Below are 25,609 nucleotides of genomic sequence, written 5' to 3'. Positions count from 1 at the left end.
CTTGAATGTAAAGTTATCTTCTTCTAAGGACACCAAATATCAGACACCAAATATCATATCTTCCATTTAGTATAGGAACAAGGGTTATGGCTCAGCCCATTGCTGAGGCATGCTATGTTTAATGGATTGAGGTAGCTAAGTGCAGTACAAATAATAATTAAGGGGAAAATTTCTCCCTTGTGGAAAAAAACTGGCATCTAACCTCTGTAAGTATGGGTTGAACTCCTTTAATTAATATGATTTAAACTTTAATTCAAAATAGTGATTGCTATAATGACAAAGTCAAACACCATGGGAAAGAGCATATACTCCCCTTGGGACTGGTTATGGACATGTAGTGTCCATGGTACATGGATGGCCATACTGCTTTAAAATTGAATTGAACAAGACCTTACCCACAAGCCTGCTTTCTTCCCATTTCCTGTGCAAATCCTACTTGGGACCTTGCAAAACCTGGCATAGAATGATTCAAGCTGCCAGGCAACTTTACTCACTTGCTACAATTTCTTCTTAAACAGCAAGAATTGTCATTGAGTTTCAGGTTGAGGCTTCAGTTAAGAACACTACTGCTGCCTTAAATCATGCTCAGAAAGTCAGAGTGTTGCTTAATGAAGAAACTATTCAGATGCAGAGGTTGGTGTTAGATACACCAACTGCAGAACTAGGAGGACCTATGTCCTCATTAAAGCAGAGTCTGTTTATCTGATAGTAATATTAATGTATCTTTGGCTGTATATAAGTCACAAACCTATATTCTAGCTAAAGAAAAATTGGTATTGATCCTTTTTCTGCTTGGTTACAGTCTCTTCCTGTTTCCTGAAGATATGTTGTATTGTATTCTCCCTCTTAAATACAGCTTGTCATATTCTGCTGCTCTTGATATTGATGTTTTAGAATTTGGCTTAATGTATATTCTGTTGAGCTGCTCAAAGGACATTCTAGAATTTGGGCACTATAAGATTGTAAGGTTATTTAGGCACATGGAAGTTGGAATGTATCATCATTTAAAGAAAAGTAGGACAATAAAACACCCTCTTCCTATACACCCCCTTTCCCCTAAACCTTAACAAAATAAGAGAACTGTGACAGCAAATCTGTCACAAAACACCCAGACACATATGACCTTGAAGAACACTGGATATCTTGTGCAACATGGGAACTAGAACAAGTTAGTGTTATTTGTAGGAAGCTGCTTTCCTGCATATACACCAATATACTTACTATTTGCAGTGTTGGTGAGCCAACAAACTAAGCAAGCTAATGCTAATGATGTTACTGTGTCTGCAGTCTACCATATACAAGCCCTCTCTGACTAGAAATGGGCACAGAACTGAGGGCGCTGTGGAAAAGATATGTGTCACTCATCCAGTCAGTTGCTACTGGACAAAACTTCATAAGGGAGGAGAATCACAATATGGCAAAGCTTTGAGGGACAGAAGTGCTGTCTGTCAGTCTGTCATCACTGAACTCTTCTTTTTTTATTTAATTACGTTTTAAAATTTTTTTTCTGATTTCATTTTGATTCATTGCATACAAATGTGGAGGGGGGATATGAAAAATGGTGGATTGAGACAGACATCATCACCCTATGTACATGTACGATTACATGAATCGTATGAATCTACTGAACTCTTCTTGAAACCACGATCTCTTGTTAGGTTTCCACAGAAGTACCTCCATGCTGTCTTTGAACTTTTTTTGGCTAGTTTGACACCTAACCCCACTGGACTTTCACAGCTGACTGTGGACAAGATAGCTATAGAGGTGCTTAAGCACTTACTGCATTAATTATATGAAACCTTTGATGACTGGTACATGAAAAACTATCAGAACGTTCACATTATTTCAACCTCCTGTACTAACTACTGTGTACCACCATAAAAAGGTCAAAGTAGATGTGTATGAAATGCTTTTCTACACAACTCACAGGTGTTTTTGCTAAAATTCGACATATTTTTTTACTAGCCATAATTGTGTATGAGGGAATATGGAGCAAGATCTTCTCAATATTTACTGTTCAACAAACAATAGCAATATTGGAGAAAAATGCTTCAAGTATCTCATTATAATATCATTAATTCAATAAGAAATGTTTTCTGCATTGAAAAGACAAATTGAAAGACACATTTAGGTGATTTTTAAATTGGTAACATCCTCTTTCCAGTCAAATTATAAAATGCTCTTTTATTAATAAGTCACTCATCTCATTTTCAGAAAAATTAAGACCTTAGATTGATTAGAAATATTATATGGAAAAAGTCACTATTGGTGTAGATCTTGATTTGATGTGGCTGAGTTCTCCACCAGTAGATGTATTTAGATAGATTGTTTTATTTTTACATTTTAGAAAGAACTCTGATGCCTTCTTTAAGTATTTACTCAGTAAGTCAAATAGAGTGACTGAATGGATAGTGTGTGAATGGATGGCCCAATTAACTACTGGTAAAGACACAGATATACTATCGCAAAATTAATGTCACCAGTACACAGGTCATTCTCACCCCAGTAGTCTCCTAACTGCTCCTCTTACATCATTGTATATGAGAGTATAGATGAGAGGGTTGAGGCAAGGTGTGACAACAGTGTAAAACAGTGAAATAAACTTCCCTTGATCTTGAGAATTTTCTCTTTGTGGCTAGAGATAAATGCACAGAACTGGAATGAAAAAGAGGGAAACAACCATAAGATGGGTTCCACGATCCCAAAGACTTTCTAATGTACAGTGCTTGACTGCATCCTCATTATAGCATGAAAATGGCACCATAAGATGTCAGAATGAAGATGACAGGGATGGGAAAAAAAAACAGAGTCATGACCTTGAGGGTCAGTTCATTAGCATGAGTATCAGCACATGACAATTTCAGGAGTGCTAGAATTTTACAGAAGTGACAGGGGTACTTGGGGGGTGAAGAGGGAATGGAGTGCTGAGTTTATAAAGCCACATAACCAGGAAGCTACAGCTAAGAAGTGGCAGAGTGGAGGGTGCATGAGGACAGAGCAATGCAGGGGTCTGCACACAGCTACATAAGGGTCATAGGACATCACCACCAGGAGGACACACTCTGCTTCCTAGTGCTAGGACAAAGTAAAGTTGAACCATGCAACCTGCATAAGAAAAGGTCTTCTCTGGGCCTCAGAGACTCACCAGCAGTTGTGGGATGGAGCTGATAGTGTAGCAAAGATCCAGGAAAGAGAGGTTTGAGAGGAAGAAGTGCATGGGGGTGTGGAGATGGGAGTCCAGGTGTGACAGCATGATGATGAACAGGGTGCCTATCAGTGTCAACAAGTAGAATATCAAGATAACCACAAAGAGAGCTGCTTCCTAGTGAAGTCATTTAGAAAAACCCAGTAGAATGAAGTATCCTTCAGAAGTAGCCTGATATTTTTCCAACATCATTTGTTACCTGAAGGGGGAAGATAATCACATAATTACAAAATAATTATGTAATGGCTCCAAAAATCTTAGAGAGATTAGAAAAATTAACAAAAGCCAATTATAAGGTCCTGACACTGTTCAATCCTAGGGCAGTTTAGAATTTCTATTATAAATCTACTAGGCAATTTGGAATAACGTTTCCAGTAAGTGAAGAGCATAAAAATCCTTACCCAAATAGGGTATTAAAACTGCAAGAAAAAAATAGTGAAAACAAAGCTCTTCTATCTACCAGAGAATAAACCGAATTAAAACCAATAGTAAAGTATGTGATCAGTAACAGGTTATTACATAGCCTAAATTACCTTTTTCCCGTTACTTGTCTTTTATATTTTACTTTTTGGTATTGGGGTCAAATCCAGGGTCTCACACATGCTAGGTTAGTATTCTGCCACTGAGCTACACCCCTCGTTCTCGAGCAATTACATATCAATTACAAAGGGAAAAGAGTGAATTTTATTGTCCAATAAACTTGTGGTCATCACCATAACCACATTATGAATGACAGCAGCAGTTTGATGCAGACCAACATTATAAGGTTTGCAGATGTGATGCTTCCAACAGGATGTGATATTAATCAGGGGTGTTTCTGCCAAAAATATGCAGCCTAGCTCTGATAATAAACAATATAACACAATCTCTAATTAAGACTAAATAGCAGATTGTACTCTTCAAATTCTCAAGATCACAAAAGGCAACAAATTTGAGAAACATGTCCAGGTTAAAGGAGACCAAGTATACACAATATCTACAAGTATGATCCTCTACTTAAGGATTTTAGAGTTAAATTTTTGCAAGTAAGGGTAATTCTAAATTATTATTTGGATAATACTTTTTCACATTTGATAATACTGAATAATAAACTATTTTGAATTTGCAGAGTTTGCTGACTGGCAGAGTTTATTTAAAATACTGTCCTTTAAAAAATAAACAGTAAAAAAGACACTGGTAAAGACATATAGCATCTCTAAGATACTCTCACAAGGCCCAAAAACATGATGGTTCTTAGGAAAATATATGATAGATGATAGATAGATAGATAGATAGATAGATAGATAGATTGATAGATGATAGTAAGTTAGATGACAGAACAAAGCTTATCAGGAAAAAATATCTAGTAAAGTGCTGTATGGATAAATGTGTATGGTGTTTTTTGTACCACATTTTGTAATTGTTCAGTAAAGTATTAAATTTTAACATAATAAAATGTTAATAATTGAAAGCACAAACTTCTTTTAGGTTTTATCCAAATATTTGCCTCTTGTAGAAAAAAGTAACATCATAAATACAATGTTCTTCTTTTCCATCCTAGAGTGAACGATAATTGAAAAAAAAGGTCATTGAGTAAATGTCTAATCTAGCTAAAGAAGAAAATGTCCGTGAAACAAATAATCAACATTACAAAATTAGGGACTTTGGTTATCTTTTCAGAATTTTTAGTTTATCTTCATTTGTGTGATGATAGAAACCATCATAATTGCAATCCAAATAATTATACATTTTGATGAAAATATTGGTGGGACAATATCTAATATAGTAGAAAATTCAAAATGTTAATGTAGGTTGAAAGATATTCAAACTCAATTAGATGTGCTTTTAGAAAGAACTTTATGATATGATTTGTTCTTTCAGATCTAAGCTTCTTTCTGACTGTGAAACAAAATCTAAGTACCAGAAAGACACACAGACACATCTATATCAGTATGATATCAATGATATGAAAAACCTGGAAATCTCAGGAGAAGAGGTAGATTGAGTCCTAAAGAGTTAGATTGATTTCCTATTTGTATTCCTTTCATTTCTTTTGTCTAATTGCTCTGGCTAGTGTTTCAAGGACAATGTCAAATATAAGTGGTGAAATAGGGCATCCCTGCTTTGTTCCACTTTCAGAGCAAATGATTTCAATTTTTCTCCATTTAATATGATGATGGCTGTGGGCTAAGCATAGATAGTCTTTACAGTGTTAAGGTATCTTCCTAATATCCCCGTTTTTCTACTATTCTGAGCATGAAGGGGTGCTGTATTTTATCAAATGTTTTCTCAGCATCTATTGAAATAATCATATGATTCTTAACTTTAAGTCTATTGATGGGATGAATTATGTTTATTGATTTCCGGATATTGAACCAACCAGATATTGCAATTTCCGAATATTGCAAGTGGTTGCAAATTGGTGCAGCCACTCTGAAAAGCAGTATGGATTTCCTCAGCAAACTTGGAATGAACCCACCTGTTTACCCAGTTATACAACTCCTCAGTTTATACCCAAAAGACTTAATATTAGCATACTACAGTTACACAGTCACATGAATGTTTACAGCAGCTCAATTCACAATAGCTAGATTGTGGAACCAACCTAGATGCCCTTTGACAGATGAATGGATAAAGAAACTATGGTATAGGTACTCAATGGACTATTGTTCGGTCATAAAGAAGAATAAAATTATGCCATTTGCAAGTAAATGGATGGAATTGGAGAATATCATGCTAAGTGAAATAAACCAATCCCAAAAAAGTAAAGCCTAATGTTTTCCCTGATAAGTGGATGATGATATATATATTGGGTTGGAGGAGTGGGGGTGACAGAAGAATAGAGGAATTTTGGATTACATAGAGGGAAATGAGAGGGAGGAGAAGGCAGGTTTATAAAAGATAGTGGAATGAGACAGACATCACTATCCTATGGATATGTATGATTACATGAATGGTGTAAATTTACGTTGTATACAACCACAGAAACTGAAAATTATACCCAATTTTTGTACAGTGAATCAAAATGAAAAATAAAATAAAAAAAAACAAGTTATTTTTCTGATGTGGAAAAATTGGCATTTGGAGAATTTGATAATAGTTTCTCCATAACATGGTTAAAAGCTGAATAAATAGTGTCAATAGAAAAAAAAAAGAAAAAAATATAAATAATAAGATTGTTATAACTTCATATAGGGACTGATGCAAAAGCATCCCCCTGCCCCACACTGACACAGATTGCCAGGGCACCATCAATCCTACCAGGAAAGAGAGAGTCCACTGGTTTCAACCTCTCACTTTCCAAGATTGTGAATGATGGGAGCCATGCCCCTCCACTGTCTGGTCCATGTTGGCCACATCCAAGCTTTGACTAGCTGTAGCTGTGGATGACATCCCCGTCTACTTCCAGGACAGAGAAAGCTCTCCTACCTATCCATGCCTGGGCTTTCACTGGCATGGTATGGATTGAGTGCATCCACCCCCATCTCTGCTCTTATTCCCATGGGGGCTGTGCAGAGCACTGGATTAGGACTGCACTTCCCTGCAGTACTGATCAACTCTTGGGTCCACTCTACCCCTCTACTTATCTGTGGTGAGTCAGTGGAGTCTTCAGCAACTTTTGACTAGTTGCAATACTTCTACAAGTTCCTTCTAGATGGATTATTGAGACATCCCACTGCATGTATTCCCTGTGGCTTTATATTTGGCTATCTGAAAGTGGGGTGATACTACATTGATTTAATTTTCTTCTAGGGAGATTGGTCAGCTGTGGACTACACAAAATGTCTTTCATGTTCCACACCACTATCAATCTATAACGTGGGTAAAACTGCTGCTCCTATTGCATTTTAATTTGATCTGCTTTTATTTCCATCTTTTGTTAAGGAAATACGCTTATGTGCTTCTCTTCTCCCTACTTTTCTTTCTATTGTCCCTCCCAATTTACCCTACTCTGGTCCAGGATTGGGGTTAAGAAAATCTGTCCTTATTTTCTGCTCTAGTAACCAAAATTCACATGTCTGCAAGTCCAAATTGTCAAATATTGGGGTTTAGAGCATTGATTCAGTTACCCATTTCTCTGGTCAGCTTTTCCTTCACTGCCTTCTTACTGTGGGGTTGAAGGGTCAGGAGTCACTGCCCAACTCTGCTCTGCCATCTTCTCTGAGGCTTATAATCAGACCAAATGGGCAGCAAAACAGGCACAAGTCTTTGGATTACAAGACACATTCAAACTTACTGAGCTTACCATCCATGTTATTCCAGAGGATTCGGATGGGTCTAGGGCAGAAGATTAAAGCACATAATACCCCTGTTGGATCTTTGTTACAGTTAGGGAATGCGGAAGAATAATGTTATAGCTTTTTGGGAGGACAAGTGTGTGCCACTTATGCTGTACTTGCTGTGGAGCCATCATCAGAGAAACACCAGTCCAGGTCACAAAACAGATGAAGATAAGATGATTGAAAAAATCCTCAGAGAAGAAATTGCCATTTGATTTCATCACATATTAACTATGGATACTAAAAGACTATGTAGTTGGGGGTGGCACAAGGGACTGCCCATAAAACTGCCTGATACTTCAGAATTTGAGAACTGTCCTGCCTGTTCACAGCACTACTGAAACTGGAATTTTGAGATGAAACTGGATTCACTGCTTCTGCTGGCAGGTGGGGGTCTCTACAAGCTGTAGGCCTCTTCAACTGAGAGGTGTTGCAGTTCCTGAATGTGGGCCATTCCCTCCAATGTTGAAGGAGACCCCAGCAGCTCACTGTCAAGTTCTTCTTTCAGCATTCTTGTCTCATGAATTTGAAGAATTAAATCCATAGACCAGATTGAATGAATGAAAGAGTAGGATATATTCAAAAGTAGGAAAAGGGGCAGAACTCTTGCAGTGCAATAGGGGACCCTATAGCAGGTCTTCCCCTGCAGATTGTGCTATTCTAGCATTTTATTTAGCACTTGGGTCACTGCTATTGGTCTAAATTTATGCTAATTAACATTTGGAGAGGCTATTGGTTAGCCCTGAATGTCATTTTATTTTCTTGTGGCAGGCCAGGAAGCTCGAGGCTGAAGTTATTGTATTACGTCTACTCAGTGGGGGTTCTGGAGCTGAGAGCTGCATGGAGTGCACTGCAGCAGACTGCCAGGCAATAACCCCTTGGCTTACCACAGCTAGGTGCTGGCCTGCCACACCTAGGGCCCACGCCAACATGGCAAACTCTGCATAGCAGCCCATGCCTGTTGCCTGTGCTTTAACTGACCCAGGCCACCATTCTGCTGCTTCCCTGCTCCCCTAATGCTTCTCACAGGGCCAATGGGCTGACTGCACAGCTTGAGGGCTGGGGTGCAATGTTGCTACCCATCAATAACAGATGCAACCAGAAGGCCTATCAAACGTGGTAAGGTCCCTCTTCAACAATGAGAGACAGACTGCCATCAGACAGGCAGATTGTTTCAGTTTGTGGTCCTTATACATTCCACAGCTGTCTTATTCTTTTTATACCCTGAAGTACAAAGATAGATTGGTAAGGTACCCTTGCCCATCTAGGCCTGCTGTTTAGTAACAATCTTGTTACTCTAACAAGATTGTTCAATAGAATGCTTAATGCACTAATTTGGCATCATTAGTGTCTACTAAACATTTGTCATATTCTCCATAGGTTATCACTAAGTGATCTAATCCTGGCCTGGGAAATGGAAGTTGCATATCATGCTAACCAGACTGTTGGATCTGCTTAGAACTCCCTGTGACCACAACACAAGGACATCCTTGAGTAGTCTGACCCACTAATGAGATGGAATGAACTTGAATAATTAGAAGTGGAGTAAAACACATTATATCCTCCATTTTATCCCAAGCTCTACCCCCAAGAAGAGCTTGAATAATAAAATTTCCAAACATCTCCATTGAGTTCTCTAAATTCTTTCTTTGGAATGGGAAAATAGTATGCTCGTGGCAACTTAGTCCCAGGATTAGACAGGAATCCAGGGATTGAACCCAGAGATGCTTAACTACTGAGCTATGTCCCTATGCCTTTTTATTTTTTATTTTGAGGTAGGGTCTTGCTAAATTGCTAAGACTAGCCTTGAATTTGCAATCCTCCTGCCTCAGCCTCCGCAATCCTTACGACTGCAGGTGTATGCCAATTTGCCCAACAAAAATAATTGTCCTGTATTTCTAGAGATCAGAAGTCTATGTTAAGTTACAAGGTTACATTTCTTCTGCAACTTTCAGTAGAAGATGTTTCATTCCTTCTCAAAGTCTCTCCCTCTGTTTTTAAAAATCACCAGTATAGTATCTCCTATCTTTTATATATTTTGCCTTCTTCTCATAATAATCCCAGTGATTGCAGGACCTCAACCAGAAAATTGAGGATAGTATTCTCATCACAAGAACCTCAATTTAATCACATTTGTAAAACCCTTTGACCATGTAAGGCTGTATGTAATCCAATGTTCTAGGGATCAGGAGGCATTCTTCAGCTTACCGCAACAAATAATAAATATGGAAGGAATGATTTAATTCTGTAAGTTACCATTTGGCAACCACTACAGTAATGATTGTCCCGGAGAAGGATTATAAAGAATTCCTGAATAGACTAGTGGCTGGAAGTTTGTCCAAAAACAGAATCCCACCTCATCTCAAAATGTTTTGCCATGATACTCATGCAATTCCAAGGTAGTCAAGATAACTTTATAGCAAAGAAGTCTAGCAGACACCATGTTAATGAATTAGAGTTAGTATCACCAGTGGAATAAATGAATACCATGTACCTGTAACAGTATGCAGAGGAGGACACAGTAGTATTTCTGTGGTATTCTCACCAACGATGAGTAACATCACACTTATCATGCAAAAAAAAATCTAAATAGAAGAATATTATATAAAGTGAAAGGCCACAATTTTCAGTACTATTAAGCTAATTATAAGCAGAGCCATATGAGTAACATTACAAGTTAAAGAAGTCCTGGAATCACTTAGGAGTAGATGTGCATTATAGATTGAAATATTTCAGGAAAATTAAAATGCATTTTAATAATATTGTATAACTAAAAAAAGGGAATGGTAAAGTACTCATGTTGAAATGTTAATTGTGCAATCTGGTGAATTGGGAAAGATAATGCAGTTTTCCTAAAACTTCTGTAAGGTGTTAGTGGTTACTGAATTATAATTAGTACTTTGATTTGTTTTGAAAGTTTATTGCTCTTGAAATCACTTGATATTATAATATGTAAAGGTCAATTCCCTTTCCAAATTAATATATACAAAAGATATTTAGAAAACATGTAAACATATACAGATGGCCACAGGAGGAATGAGTCTGAGTGTACCTGAGCAGGAAGCCAGAGCTGTCTTCTGTGACTTCCTGGATGTCACATTTATACCCATATTCCTGTCCTTCAGAGTGATAAAATCTAAAGATAAGTAAGCATGCACATAAGGAATGTACTGCACAGCACTAACTGTATGCTGAAGCAGACAAAAATTGGGAGTCATGTGTCTGGATGGAAAGGAGAAATTTACAGGTTGGAGAAACTGGTGCTTCCACAAGGTGAGGTTCCATTCATATCTCAGAAAATGCTGACTTCACTATTGATGCTTTAGCAAAGTTGTTTGTGGCTCAAATTTATGTGTCATAGTGAAATCTATCTCACAAAATTTTGCTTGAGGGTTAGTGTTGACATTTAGATAATTTCAGAACATCTATTTTGCTTTGGGTGTGGTTGATTATAAGAATGAGTCAACAGACCTAAAAATCCATAATCACACCCTGATTTTGTCACTGACAAGTTGTTGAAATTTTGTCAAGTCACTTATATGATTTCTTGCAATTTTCTCATTTGGAACATGTGAAAACTTATACCTAAGCTGTAATAAATTTGTGTAAGTTTCATGGAACTGGTTTGAAATGCAAAAAAATAGAAAACCAGTATTAAGGTTAATATTTAAGAATAGTTATGAAAGCTGTTCTTCATTTTAGGTTACATATTAAAAAAATATGCAAGTGTGGCTAAGATTCAATATCACATGTGCTATAATTTGAGATACCAAAGGAAGATACATGTGTAAACATGCAAAATAACATTTATATGTTTTGCAAGCAAAAAAGGGAGACGAGAGGATGTTAATAAGTTGAAAAAAATACATATTGACAAGAAGTGATGTAACCAAGTTGACAGATAGGACATTTCACAGCAGGGGCAAGCTCCAGGGTGGTGGTGGGGTGGGGACCAATTTGAACAAGAGTTAAGGAATCCAGGTGAAAGATCAGAGTGCCTGGAGGGTCATATGAGAAGAAAAGGCACATTAGAAGAGAGCAGGAAAAACAGTTTCTCAGTGCCTGAGTCACTTTTCCTCCACACTTCTGCCTCATATCACGGAGGCACCCTGACACAGGGCATGGAGAGTAAAGCCAGAACCTGACTTTGCTAAGCCTGGCCCCTCTCCAGTGAAACCTAGCACCAGGCAGCCTCTGTGGCCCCATAGTCAGGCTTCTTGCTAAAGATCCAGACTTCAGACCAGCACAAGCATGTCTGGCTTCCAGGCTTGTGACTATGGTCCCTGTTTCCAGTGTACCAGGGACTGGACCCAGCCTGGTCACCTCACTCCTCACACTTCACCTCATGAGAATCTCCATCATGAAAAAGACAAAAGACAAATGTCTGTGAGGACATGAATAAAAGGCGTTGTGCTTTAGATATCAGGGGTTCTCTAAAACCTCCTAAGTTAATGCAGAAGGTGGAATGATTAGATTATGAAAGCCACAACTTCATTAGTGAATTTATCCATTTGGTGGATTAATAATTCAAAAGGATTACTGGGTGGTATCTCTAGGCATGCGGGGTGTGACAGGAGGGAGTTGGCCACTGAGCACATGTCTTGGGGATGATATATTTTTTACCCTTTGTCTCCCGACACACACTCTCTTTTTCCTTACTGCCAAGAGCTATAGAGTTTTTTCCCCCTGCCCTTTAGCCCTGATATTTTACTTCACCTAGGGCCTAGTGCAATGGAAATAGAACACCTGTTCAAGGCATGGGCAGAAAACCTGAAGCAGAGAGCCCAAAATAAAGTTGTACTTTTCTAAATTTTCTTTTGAGGTATTTTGGTCACAGTAATGCAAAAATTGCTCACACATTTCTAGAATGGTTGTTGGAAATGTAACATAGTAAAGTGATTTTGTGAAACATTATGGAGGTTCCTCAAAAATATAAATAGTAAGAATTACCATATGAGTGGCAAAGATTTTTCCCACTCTGTAGGCTCTCTCTTCACATTACTGATAGTTTCCTTTGCTGAGAGAAAGTTATTTAGTTTGAATCTATCCCAGTTGTTGATTCTTGCTTTTATTTCTTGTGCTATGGGAGTCCTGTTAAGGAAGTCTGATCCTAAGCCGACATGTTGACGATTTGGACCTACTTTTTCTTCTAGAAGATGCAGGGTCTCTGGTCTGATTCCGAGGTCCTTGATCCATTTTGAGTTGAGTTTTATGCAGGGTGACAGATAGGGGTTTAGTTTCATTCTGTTGCATATGGATTTCCAGTTTTCCCAGCACCATTTGTTGAAGAGGCTATCTTTTCTCCATTGCATATTTTTGGCCCCTTTGCCTAATATGAGAAAATTGTATTTATTTGGGTTTTTGCCCATGTCCGCTATTCTGTTCCATTGATCTACCTGTCTATTGCGGTTCCAATACCATGCCGTTTTTGTTACTATTGCTTTGTAGTAGAGGTGAAGATCTGGTATTGCAATACCCCCTGCTTTGCTCTTTCTGCTAAGGACTTCAGATAGAGCACTAATTTCTAGAATATATAAAGAACTCAAGAACACCAAGAATGCAAACAATCCAATCAACAAACGGGCTAAAGAAATGAACAGACACTTCACAGAAGAACATCTACAAGCAATCAACAGATAATATGAAAAAAATTTCAACATCTCTAGTAATAAGAGAAATGCAAATCAAAACTAACCTAAGATTCCATCTCACCCCAATTAGAATGGCGATTATCAAGAACACAAGCAACAATAGATGTTGGGGAGGATGTGGGGAAAAAGGTACACTCATACATTGCTGGTGGGGTTGCAAATTAGTGCAGCCACTCTGGAAAGCAGTATGGAGATTCCTCAGAAAACTTGGAATGGAACCACCATTTGACCCAGCTATCCCACTCCTTGGTCTATACCCAAAGGACTTAAAATCAGCATACAACAGAGATACAGTCACATCAATGTTCATAGCTGCTCAATTCACAATAGCCAGATTGTGGAACTGACCTAGATGTCCTTCAACTGATGAATGGATAAAGAAACTATGGTGTATATATATACAATGGAATATTACTTAGCCATAAAAATGATAAAAATATGGCATTTGCAGGCAAATGGATGAAATTGGAGAATATCTTGCTAAGTGAGATAAGCCAATCTCAAAAACCAAAGGATGAATGATCTCGCTGATAAGCGGATGATGACACATAATGGGGGATGGGAGGGGTTAGTGTTAGGCTTAGGTTTAGGGTTAGGTTTAGGGTTAGGGAGAGGGGCAAGAATGGAAGAAGGAAGAACTGTATAGAGGGAAAAGAGGGGAGGGAGAGGTGGGGGGAAGGGAAAAATAACAGAATGAATCAAACAACATTACCCTATGTAAATTTATGATTACACAAATGGTATGCCTTTACTCCATGTACAAATAGAGAAACAACATATATCCCATTTGTTTACAATAAAAAAAAGAATTACCATATGATCCAGCAACCTTATTTCTAGGTTTGTATCTTAGAAATTATGTCAATATCTGTTAGAAATGCCTAAAAATGCAGGTTTATTGTAGCATTATATATAATAGACAAGGTATCAAATCAATCTGTGTCCTTCCAATGGAAAAAGCAATTTAAAAAGTGTAATATAAATGGATATATATCCTAAGGAAATGAATTCAGAATGTGTAAAAGACATCTGCACTCTGATGTTTGATGTAGTTCTACTCATAAAAGCCTAGAAATAGCAATAGTCTAAGTACTCATCAACTAACAAGTATTAAGAATTGTCATATCTACAAAAAATATAATATTATGAAGCCACAAGATATGGAAGAAATATTTTTATTTGAAACAACATAGATAGAACTGGATGTCAACAAGTATTAAGTTGCATTTAGGTAGTATTAATGAGTTCTGGTGTTCCAATGCATAGCAGAGTGACTATCAATAATTCTTTTCTTTAAAAAATCCAGGAGAAATTATTTTATATGTTTTTATCATAAGGAAATGATAAATGTTTCAAGAGATAGACAAATTTACTCTTATTAGCATTATAATATTTACATACATCAAAATATCACACAATATCCAATAAGTATGTATAATTTTAAGTATTAATATTAAAGTGATATGAAAACAGTTAAATGTGAAGTCAAAATTTGGTTTTATACCAGTAGAAATTGAAATGGTAGTTATTAGAAAAATTGGTGTGTTGGGAAACATGGGTTAGGAATATATTGGTGAAAGATTCAAAATTTGAAGTTACCGAAAAGATAAATCAAGACATCTATTGTACAACTTGGTGTTTGTCAAAAAAAATAGGCTAGCCTCGAAAAATGCTACAAGAGCATTTGTTCGTACCAAAAACATAATTATGTTAGGTAACCATACATTGATTTACTAAACTTAGCCATTGTGCACTGTAAATATATTCAAACCATCATGTTGTATATGGTAAATACATACAGTTTATACTGTGAATTGAAAAATATAAAGAAAATACAAGAAGAACCCCACACAAAAAATAAACAAAAGTCATAAAACAGGAAATTATCTTAATCTGTGGGTAATTGGGAGTTAATGTCACTGGTGTTCCCAACAAGGTTATTCTATCCAAGATCATATATGAATTCCGTAGAACAAGCAACTGTGGGAAGCTTGGTTCCAACACAAAGGCTAAAGTAAAAAAGGCAAGAACTGATATTAGAAACCAGAAAGAGAGCATCTGAAGACACTAAGCCTCTTCCCAGAGCTGAGGCCTTTGTGAGCAACAAAGTCAGTGTAATGTGTTCTAGCTGAGTTAGAGGTAGGGGAACATATCCCAAACTAGCTATTCTCATACTACTTAACCATCAGACTCCCACAGCTAAACCCAAGCAGAAGCTTTGATCTGGCCTCCAGGGGAACATCACAGGAAAATATTAAACAAGAAGTATGGAATTCTATTGTTTAGGGCTGAGTGCCTGCACTTGATGCCAAAAGTCCCAGAAAAAGTCAAATTAAATTCACTCCTATCAGATGCTATGTAGTCAAATGGAAACTGAAAGGAAGCAGACAGATTCCCCAAATATCAAAAAGAGAAAGATAATTTCAAGGGACCTTAACCAACTTTTCTAGTGTTATTTTATTTTCCATGTTTCATGAAGGTCTCTGTTTTACCAGGGTCTAGTGGGAGGGAGTTCGCTGCTATTTTGGAATAGAATCTGCTGGAATCATGAATCATGAATGAAAGTAAAATTGGTATATAACTAAATTGGTTGTAATTGTGTATCCTAAAAAGACATATATATTGGGATAGAGAGTAGATTGGGCAAGTGGAAGGGAGTGGAGACCATCCATCACATGCAAAATACATAGTCATTTGATAGAGTAATGGGACAAATGAGGATGGTGGGAACGTGAGGTTGAGAATCATTTCTATAAAATGATCCCACTGTACTGAATCCCCCATTGCTTTCTTTACCAAAAAGCAATCTGCCTGCATCCCTGCCTGGTCTGAGGGGACAGGGAATGTCACATTCCTCAACAAAGTGAGGTAGGGAGTAGAAGCCCTGACAGTCAGTGTAGGTAATGAATGATGGGGGTCAAGAGAGGACGATGGCTGGTTATCACTGGGTTGCTATCAACTAACCTCTGAAATCACACTTTCTCACTCCAGGTGTTGCTAAAACCCCGGGAATCTCACTTTCCAACCCAATGGATTACAACCTGTGATGCTTCTTGTTGCCTTTAGGCATGGATAGGGAGAAGGAAGAAGATGGGGAGATTTTGGGGTCCAAAGGGCATCCAACATCAGTCCCTCTTATTTCCAGAGAGTTCTGCACCTACATCCCTGTTAAATTTAACTTACTTTCTACCCTTGCCTCAGTGACTCTCTGTGCTTAATCATCAACTCCAGGGGAAGGTTTGAACCCATCCCTGATCTCCAAGAGGGATATCAATAATAGTAGTGACCTGCAGAGAAAGGAGAGTGTTCAAAGGAAAACTTTCTGTTTGTCCCTGATGTTCATTTAACTTATTTTATTTTCAGAACAATATAGTTTAATTTAATATTTGTAACTTGAAAAATATTGATGTTATCTATGTGTAGAACTAATATTAACTGGAGAGACAGAAAAAGATAGGAGATAGTACAGAAATAAGTTGATCATCTTTCATATTTTCCTTATATAAGCATTCCAAAATTTGAAGATTGTTTTAGAATATCACTTAAATTTTTCTCATTGGAAAGATCATTCTTTTTTGCTTCTCTTTCGAATTCACATTTTGCTCCATTATTGATATGACTATGAATCCTTAAAATGTATGTGAGCTGTTCTAAGTATTAGTGAAGTAAGAAAATTCAAGATATTTGTACATAAATTCCCCAGAATAATTTATTCAAACTAGTTCTGTTCTAATTTTAACCATTTATTTATTTTTAATTTTTTAGTTTTAATTGCCTTCTCTTTAAAATTATTTAAGTGTGTTGGGAAATGGAATGAGTTCATTTTAAACAAATCTGAAAATACAGACTGACTTCAAACCTCAGCAATGAGGTAACTAATTGTACATAAGAAGCAATTCCATGGAGATCTTTCTTCCAAGGAACTTGCTCACCAACTCACCTGGGAGAAAGGTAAATGAATGACCTATGTAGTAACAATGCCCAAGAGTTCACAGGAACAGCATACAAATTGCACTCCCACAAGGCATGCTTCATATTTTCTACTATTGCCTTCCTAATGTGCCCTTTTTTCCTCTTTACTATTCCATGTCTCCTGAAAAACTAACTTCTAAACATAATACTTAAATACTCATTTGTATACTATGGTTCTCCATTCTTTTCTGAAAGCTTGAAAAATTCAAAAGTATTCCATCATAATTCTTTTTCATTGAATGATATTTAACAAATTAAGGTGAGTAAAAAATGCATGTATTTAGAAGCCCTGCCTTTTAGGGAAGATTCAAATGATTAGTACTTAGGTCATAGTGCCTAATATACAAACAAGAATCAGAGACCATTTCATTTCAAGGAGTGTTTTCTAAATTTAGGAAATGCCTAGTTTGCTGACTCTAGGAACAATCAGCCTTTTCTCTGTAATCTTTTTTCATCTCTCACTTAGATCATACTTAGAGATATTCAAATTACAATAAAAACATACTCGACAAATATTAAATACTTGGATGAAGTATGAAGTGTCTTATCAGCAATGTGAATTTTTTACACATATGGTCACAATTTGATGGATTGATTGCCATTTATTTTATCCAGTTGCCATGATATTGGTTGAATAAAACTGCTTTTAATTCTTCTAGTGATCTTTTACTACCTATAAAATTGATCCTTATAAAATTATAAGTAAAATACCATATGGTATGAAAATAAAGAATGTATTAGATAGACTAGAAAGAAAATGTGACTGAAAATACAAAGACTTCAACAGGAATACAGCTGGCAACTTTTAACATGAGTTGAAACATTCATGGATATAAATACTATGTAGTGAAATAATGATGGAAAAATCCCTGAAAATAGGGGATCCAAATATCATGGAATCCAAGAGTTGAAAGTAATGAAATGTAATGAGAATAATATAATGAACATGAGAAATATAAGGATAGGATTATAAAGTTTATATATAATGCAAGAGTAAATCATATTAATCTCCTGGGAAGTATAGAAATCAAAGAGCTTTGGGATGATCATTGCTCACACAGAAAACTATACTTTTTTAATATGAAAAAAATCCCCAATCACATAAATCTATTGAACTTGCTGAAGGCATTTTTGTGTTAATACTGTTATTAGAGCTAGGTAAAATTAATTATTGAAAAATTCATGCAGAATCAGATCTATTATTACTCATAAAAATCTGATATATGATCCATGGTAGAAAATTATAAAATGTGAATTTAAAAATGTTGAAGGAACAAATAAGTTATGTCTTACAATGCCTCTATTCCATAGTGTAGGTAGACTAAAATTAGTAGAATATTTATTTGGCAATAAGATGCCATGCTTTTTATTATTACATTATTATTATTATTTTATTATTATTATTATTCCCATATAATCAGAATAACTTATATTTAAAAGACAAAATTAACATCTCAGCTCTGAGTAGGTTTGTGTGGCAGGCACCCCAGCAGGCGGCCTTGAGGATTTAATGGAATACAGAATGTGAAAAGTGTGCTTTGTAACCCTAAAAATATAGTGTGGAACTACAGAACCACCAAATGGCTGGAAAAGTAACTCAGACTTTTGTCAGTGGAACATTATTCGAACTTCACATATGAATGTTCCTCAACTTACATGAGATTGTGGTTTTCAAGAAACATACTTCACTAATGAACAAATACATAAATGAAAATAATTTTTATACCTCAAAATAATTCTTTCCTTAGGTCAATTATTTTGTTTCAATGATCTTTTTAGCTGAAACCAAAGAAATATATCTAAAAATGTAAAAATAATTTCAGGATTTGAATATCTCGTCCTGAGTTTGTATATCTCCTCTAGAAGTTAGCTGGAGTTAAAAAAATGTATTTGTATTTAAATATAGTAAATGGGTGACTGCTATCTATCCAAATTCTTTTCTTAAATGAGGATACTAAGTTCAATTGATTAAGAAAATCCACTAAACGGATAAATTAGCTAAAGTTCAACATGATAAGTTAAATGCCCAGAGCTTGCATTAGTTTTGCAAAGTAGCATGTAACTGCAAAAGCAAATCCGAAAGTATGAAAAAAGCTGTCTTTTTAGCTTAAACCTTTGAATTTATAAAACCAATCATTGATAACTTTCCAAATACAAGGAAATTGATCTTAAATGTTTTTAAGTTTCCTGTTCAGTTTCAAAGACAGATAGATTTGTTTAAATTCTACCATTTCTCACTGCCCATAGTGAAGACATAATTATTTGATCAATCAGAGGGAGCTGGTAAGAGTTTTTCTTCCTTTCCTCCCCCTTTCCTTTCTCCTTCCTTCTATCCTCCCTCCCTCCCTCTTTTGCTTTCTCTCTGTCTCCCTTCCTTCCCTCCTTCCTTCTTTCTCCCTCCCTCCCTCCTTCCCACCTTTTTCTTTCTCTTTTCTTTCTTTCTTTCTTTCTTCCTTTCTTTCTTTCTTTTGTATTTATCCATTTAGTGGTGATGGGGATTTATTCTAGGGTCTACCATAAGCTCGGTAAGTGTTATAACTCAGAGCTACATCACTAACCCTGGACTACTCTATGTTGATGATACTCATACCTCCAGGGTTCCTCTTCCTTAGTCTTCTACCCTTGTACCTGAATATCTTTATGATTCTTATCATTTTTTTTGTAATGCCCTGAAACAGTAATCCTTAAAATGAACCTCCAATTACTTGGACTGAGGCCTCATCTACTCTGTCAGACACCAGAAGACAAGAAGCAGCAAACTTCATATTAAAGCACTCAATCGATTTTTATTCTGTGAAATTTGAAACCATTAATTTGAAGTTTCTAAAGTACAGTCACTTCTTTTTTTCATTCAGTCCTCACCAGAGAACAAGAAGATAGCTATTGTTAACCTTGGTACATAGGAGAGGAAGTTCAGTTTCATAATGCAAGGGTGTCTTGTTGACAAATACCTTTAATTTTTAGTATAGAGAAGATAAATTGGATTACCTGGTCTGGGTCCTTTGTGCTATGTCATTACTAAATTACTGCATTCTATCATCAATGAGTGCAAACAAATGGATTGTTATGTTTCTTCTGCTCCCATAATGCTAAATCCTTTGGCACTTCTCTACCACAGGTGAAATAAGTTGAAGAATATGGCACTCATTAATGCAAGCCACCCTGAAGAGTTCATTCTACTAGGCTTTGCTGACCGACCCTGGCTAGAGCTTTCTCTATTCATTATTCTTCTGATAACATACCCCATGGCCATAATGGGAAACATGAGTATCATTCTGGTGTCCATGTTAGATCCCTGTCTCCACAGTCCCATGTATTTCTTCCTCACCAACCTTTCCTTTTTGGATATATGTTTAACCACAAGCATTGTGCCTCAGATGCTGATTAACCTGGGAAGCACTAAGAAAGCCATCAGCTATGTGGGATGTGTAGTTCAGCTCTATTTCTTCAGCACGATGGGAAGCACAGAATGTCTTCTCCTGGCTCTCCTATCTTTTGATCGCTATGTAGCCATCTGCAGACCTCTGCACTACACCCTCATCATGAATCAGCGGGTTTGCATTCTATTAGCATCCATTGTGTGGTTGGGTGGTATCACCTATGCTGTCTCAAAGGTCACAACTACATTACAGTTGCCACTGTGTGGCAATAATAAACTGGATCACTTGGTGTGTGAGACCCCAGTTCTTTTAAAGTCTGCTTGTGGTGGAAAAGAAGTTAATGAGTTCATAATCTCTATGGTGTGTATTTTTATAGTAGCTGTTCCTCTGTGCCTGATTCTTGCCTCCTATGCTAGCATTGGACGCGCTGTACTTAACATTAAATCTTCTGAAGGAAGGAAAAAGGCCTTCGGGACATGTTCCTCTCATCTCATTGTGGTGCTCTTATTTTACGGTCCAACCATCAGCATGTACCTTCAACCCCCCTCTTCTATCACAAAGGATCAGCCCAAGTTCATGGCCCTCTTCTATGGAGTGGTGACTCCTACAGCCAACCCCTTTATCTACACCCTGAGGAATAAGGATGTAAAGGGGGCTTTAAGAAACCTAGTGAAGAGCATTTTCAGTTCCAAATAAACTTTTATAGTTACCAAATGGAATTATTGAAAAATTAGAGTAGGTTTATAAAAGTTTCTCTTATAACTCATTCATGTCCAAAATCTCATGCTATAGGTTCCTCTTACAAAATCTGTCATATTCACTGTTATTTATTATCACATTAGGCAAGAATTATACTTGGCTAATATGCACCAGAATGGGCACTGTGTTCTTGAAAATATAATAATTCCATTGGAATTTGTTTGGTTCATATTAAAATAGTGACTTTGTTAAGTAGCAAAAAGAAGCTAAACTATAAATTTTAGTGTAATTGCATTTGCTCTATCTAGCCATCGTAAAAATGGAAAGATGATCATTCATTGATAGTCTTCCAGCAATGTCACTTGAAAAACAATCACTCTGTGAATTGTCCCAACCTTATGTGAACAACAATTTATCTTATAAATTTTGTTTAAAGAACTTTGTGCTTTAAGAGAAGGTTGAATCTTAAAATTTCATCAACTAAAATATGTGAATGATTTTACTTCTTGAAAAATGCACTGCTATTTTTGTTTAACAAATATGTTTTCAGTGATTTTGTATCATTAATTAAATAATTTATAATTGCTGGAAGGGCTAAGATGGTGAAACAGAGGAAGGCAGTACTTTCCAGGTGTTCCATGGTTCTGAATTGAATCAGTGGAATTTCTCCTTCTGAAGAAGGTGTACGCTAATGGAATTTATTGTAATTCAATATTGGCCATCACTGACTCAGAGAGATCCAGAGTTTCATGTGTTTTAAATAGAGGATAAGCAAAAGTTGATAAGAGCCAACCAATTGACAGCCAACTGAAGAAATCAGATAATACAACACAGTAGACAAGTTTGTTACAGAAATACGTGTAGAGTAGAAAGGTAGTTTGAAGTTACCTGATACAGAGGGTGCACAACAAACTGGTGTTTGAAAATTGGTCCATGGTTCTCAGTTTGTAAAGTGGATACCTGAGATAGGGATCCATTTTGTGGAGGCAGATTTTCCTGCTCTAGGAGAACAATTGTTAGAATTCACCTGGAACCTAGATTCCCTGTCATGATTGACATCTTCCTTACTGCAGGAATGTGGGGTCTAATCTCTCCAGATTATATACTACCTGACAAAGTTTCCAATGTCTGAAATAGACCTGGACCTCAGTTAATGGAACTTCTCAGGTGGAAATCTGACACACCCCAGTCTGGATGCACCCTGGAAGTGCATTGATTGCCTTAAAACATCAGTAGATGATCCTTTGGATTCTATCTTATCTTTTACTGGTAAACAGTGGTTACTTACTCTGCTTTGATCCTCATTCAGAGATAGATAAAATCTCTTGCATCTCTGTGAGGAGTTTGTGTATATATTGTACGTAACTGTCTTTGTGTATGTGTGAGGTGGGGTGGGGGCAGGGGCAGTGTTGCTGTACATTTCTGACTATATAAACTATCCAAAGTGTTGGTAAACATGGCTAGCTAATAGAACATTTTTATGACCTTTGATTATTGGAATAATTTTAAATTTACAGAGAATTTGCAAAGACATTGTGAAGACTTCCCATGTAACACTCTTCTCCTATTTTTGTTAATGTTATGTTTCTGGGTGCATTTGTCAAAAAGAAGACACTAATATGAGTATACTAGTACTAATTAAACTCCAACTTACTAGTATTTAACTAGTTTTTTCTCTAATGTGCTTTTTCCACTGCCCCAGGATCCAATTCTTCATGCCTTATTGTATACACTTGTCCCTCTTAAATTCTCCTCCTCAGTTTCCTTGTCTTTTTTGGAGTTTCTACTAATGCATTATATTTGTGCATAATGCTGTGTTCATTTTGAAATAATCACACATATGTGATACATGTGCTCCTTTTTAAGTTCCTTTAGTTTTTCTTTCCCTCCTTATGTCTTTTTCCTGACTACCCATCATCTGTTCTAGTTGTCTTCATTCTATTTATTTCGTATTTTTTAAATGGATTTTTTTAATTTAACTTTTAAGTTTTTGAAGACTGCATTTTGATTCATTGTACACAAATGTGGTACATAATTTTATTTCTATGGTTGTACACCATGTAGATTCATACCATTCGTCTAATCATACATGTACATAGGGTAATTATGTCTGTATCATTCCACCATTTTTCATACCCCCTCCCTCTCATTTCCTTCTAAATATTCAAAAGCGCCCCCATTATACTCTCATTCCCCACCCCTCACCCCCATTATATATCATTCTCCACTTATCAGGAAAACATTCAGCCTTTGGTTTTTTGGGGTGGCTTATTTCACTTAGCATGATATTGTCCAATTCCATCCATTTATTTTTAAATGCCACAATATTACTCTTGATTATGGCTGAATAGTATTCCATTGTGTATATATACCAGAGTTTCTTTATCCTTTCATCTGTTGAAGGGCATCTAGGTTGGTTACACAATCTAGCTATTGTGAACGGAGTTGCAATAAACATTCATGTGGCTATTTTACTGTAGTTTGCTGATTTTAAGTCATTTGGGTATAAACCAAGGAGAGGGATGGGATACTGGGTCAAAAGGTGGGTCCATTCCAAGTTTTCTGAGGATCCTCCATACTGCTTTTCAACGTGGTTGCACCTATTTGCAACTCCACCAGCAATGTAAGTGTGCCTTTTCCCCATATCCATGCCAACATCTATTATTGATTGTGTTCTTGATAATAACCATTGTAATTGGAGTAAGATGAGATCTTAGAGTTGTTTTAATTTGTATTTCTCTGTTTACTAGAGATGTTGAACACTTTTTCATATATTTATTAATTACCTGTTTGTCTTCTTCTGTGAAGTGTCTGTCCAGTTCCTTGGTCCATTTATTGATTGGGTTCTTTGTATTTTTGGTGTAAAGTTTTGTAAGTTCTTTATAAATTTTGGAGATAAATGCTCTATCTGAAGTGTGTGGGGAAAAGATTTTCTCCCACTGTTTAGGCTCTCTCTTCACATTTTTCATTGTATCCTTTGCTGAGAAAAAACTTTTTAGTTTGAGTCCTTCCCATTGATTGATTCTTGCTTTGATTTCTTGTGCTTCGGGAGTCTTGTTGAGGAAGTCTGATCCTAAGCCAACATGACAAAGATTCGGGCCAAATTTGTCTTCTATTAGGTGCAGGGTGTCTGGTCTAATTTCTATGTCTTTGATCCATTTTGAGTTGAGTTCTGTGCAGGGAGAGAGATAGAGGTTTAGTTTCATTTTAATGAATATGGATTTCCAGTTTTCTCAGCACCATTTCTTCAATGGGCTATCTTTTTCCACTGTATGTTTTGGCTCTTTTATCTACTATGAAGTGGCTATATTTATGTGGTTTTGACTCTGTGTCTTCTATTCTGTACCATTGATTTGCCTGTCTATTTGGGTGCAAATACCAGGCTATTTTTGTTACTATTGCTCTGTAGTAGAGTTTAATGTCTGGTATTGTGATACCTCCTGTTTCACTTTTTCTACTCAGGATTGTTTTGGCTATTTGAGGTCTTTTGTTCTTCCAGATGAAGTTCATGATTGCTTTCTCTATTTCTATGAGGAATGTCATTGGGATTTTAATTGGAATTGCATTGAATCTGTATAGTGCCTTTGGTAGAATGATAATTTTGATAATGTTAATTCTGTCTATCCAACAACCTGGGCAATCTTTCCATCTTCAAAGGTTTTCTTCAATTTCTTTCTTTAATATTCTGTAGTTTTCATTGTAGGGGTCTTTAACCTCACTCTTTTGTTAGATTGATTCCCAAGTATTTTATTTATTTTATTTTTTGAGGCTACTGTAAATGGAGTGGTTTTTCTAATTTCTCTTTCATAGGATTCATCACTTATGAATAGAAATACATTAGATTTACATGTATTAATTTTATATCCTGCTACTTTTCTGAATTCATTTATTAGTTCTAGAAGTTTTCTAATGGAGTTTTTGGATCTTCTAAATATAGGATCATGTCATCAGCAAATTGTGACAGCTTTAGGTCTTCTTTTCCTATTTGTTTCTCTTTAATTTCTTGGTCTGTGTAATTGCTCTGGCAAGTGTTTCAAGGATGATGCTGAATAGAAGTGATGAAGGAGGGCATCCCCGTCTTGTTCCAGTTTTTAGAGGTAATGCAGTCAGTTTTTTTCCACTAAGAATGATGTTGTCTGTGGGCTTAGCATAGATAGCCTTTACATTGTTGAGGTGAGTTACTACTATTCCTATTTTTTTCTAGTGTTTTAAGCATGAAGGGGTGCTGTATTTTATCAAACGCTTTCTCAGCATCAATTGAAATAATCATGTGATTCTTAACTTTAAGTCTATTGATGTGGTGAGTTACATTTATTGATTTCTGGGTGTTGAACCAACCTTGCATCCCTGGGATAAACCCCACTTGATCATGCTGCTCTATCTTTTAAAAATATTTTTGTATGCGATTTGCCAGTATTTTGTTAAGGATTTTTGCATCAATGT

The 25,609-nt window shown here is 36.4% G+C and overlaps 1 protein-coding gene and 1 pseudogene across 1 annotated transcript; one reads left to right on the top strand and one right to left on the bottom strand.

Moving 5' to 3' along the window:
• Positions 1-2,497: 2,497 nt before the first annotated feature.
• On the bottom strand, positions 2,498-3,394 carry LOC124989682 (olfactory receptor 2J3-like; annotated as a pseudogene).
• A 16,830-nt stretch (positions 3,395-20,224) lies between these two features.
• LOC124989134 (olfactory receptor 2B11-like) lies at positions 20,225-21,163 on the top strand. Its single transcript, XM_047559107.1, has one exon. The coding sequence runs from the start codon at positions 20,225-20,227 to the stop codon at positions 21,161-21,163; it is 939 nt and encodes a 312-aa protein (XP_047415063.1).
• The last annotated feature ends 4,446 nt before the right edge of the window (positions 21,164-25,609 follow it).

Source organism: Sciurus carolinensis, chromosome 7, assembly GCF_902686445.1.
Source record: "Sciurus carolinensis chromosome 7, mSciCar1.2, whole genome shotgun sequence".
In the NCBI taxonomy this organism is placed as follows: Eukaryota; Metazoa; Chordata; class Mammalia; order Rodentia; family Sciuridae; genus Sciurus; species Sciurus carolinensis.
Note: the sequence above shows the minus strand (reverse complement) of the source record. Positions and strands in the feature narration are given on the sequence as shown.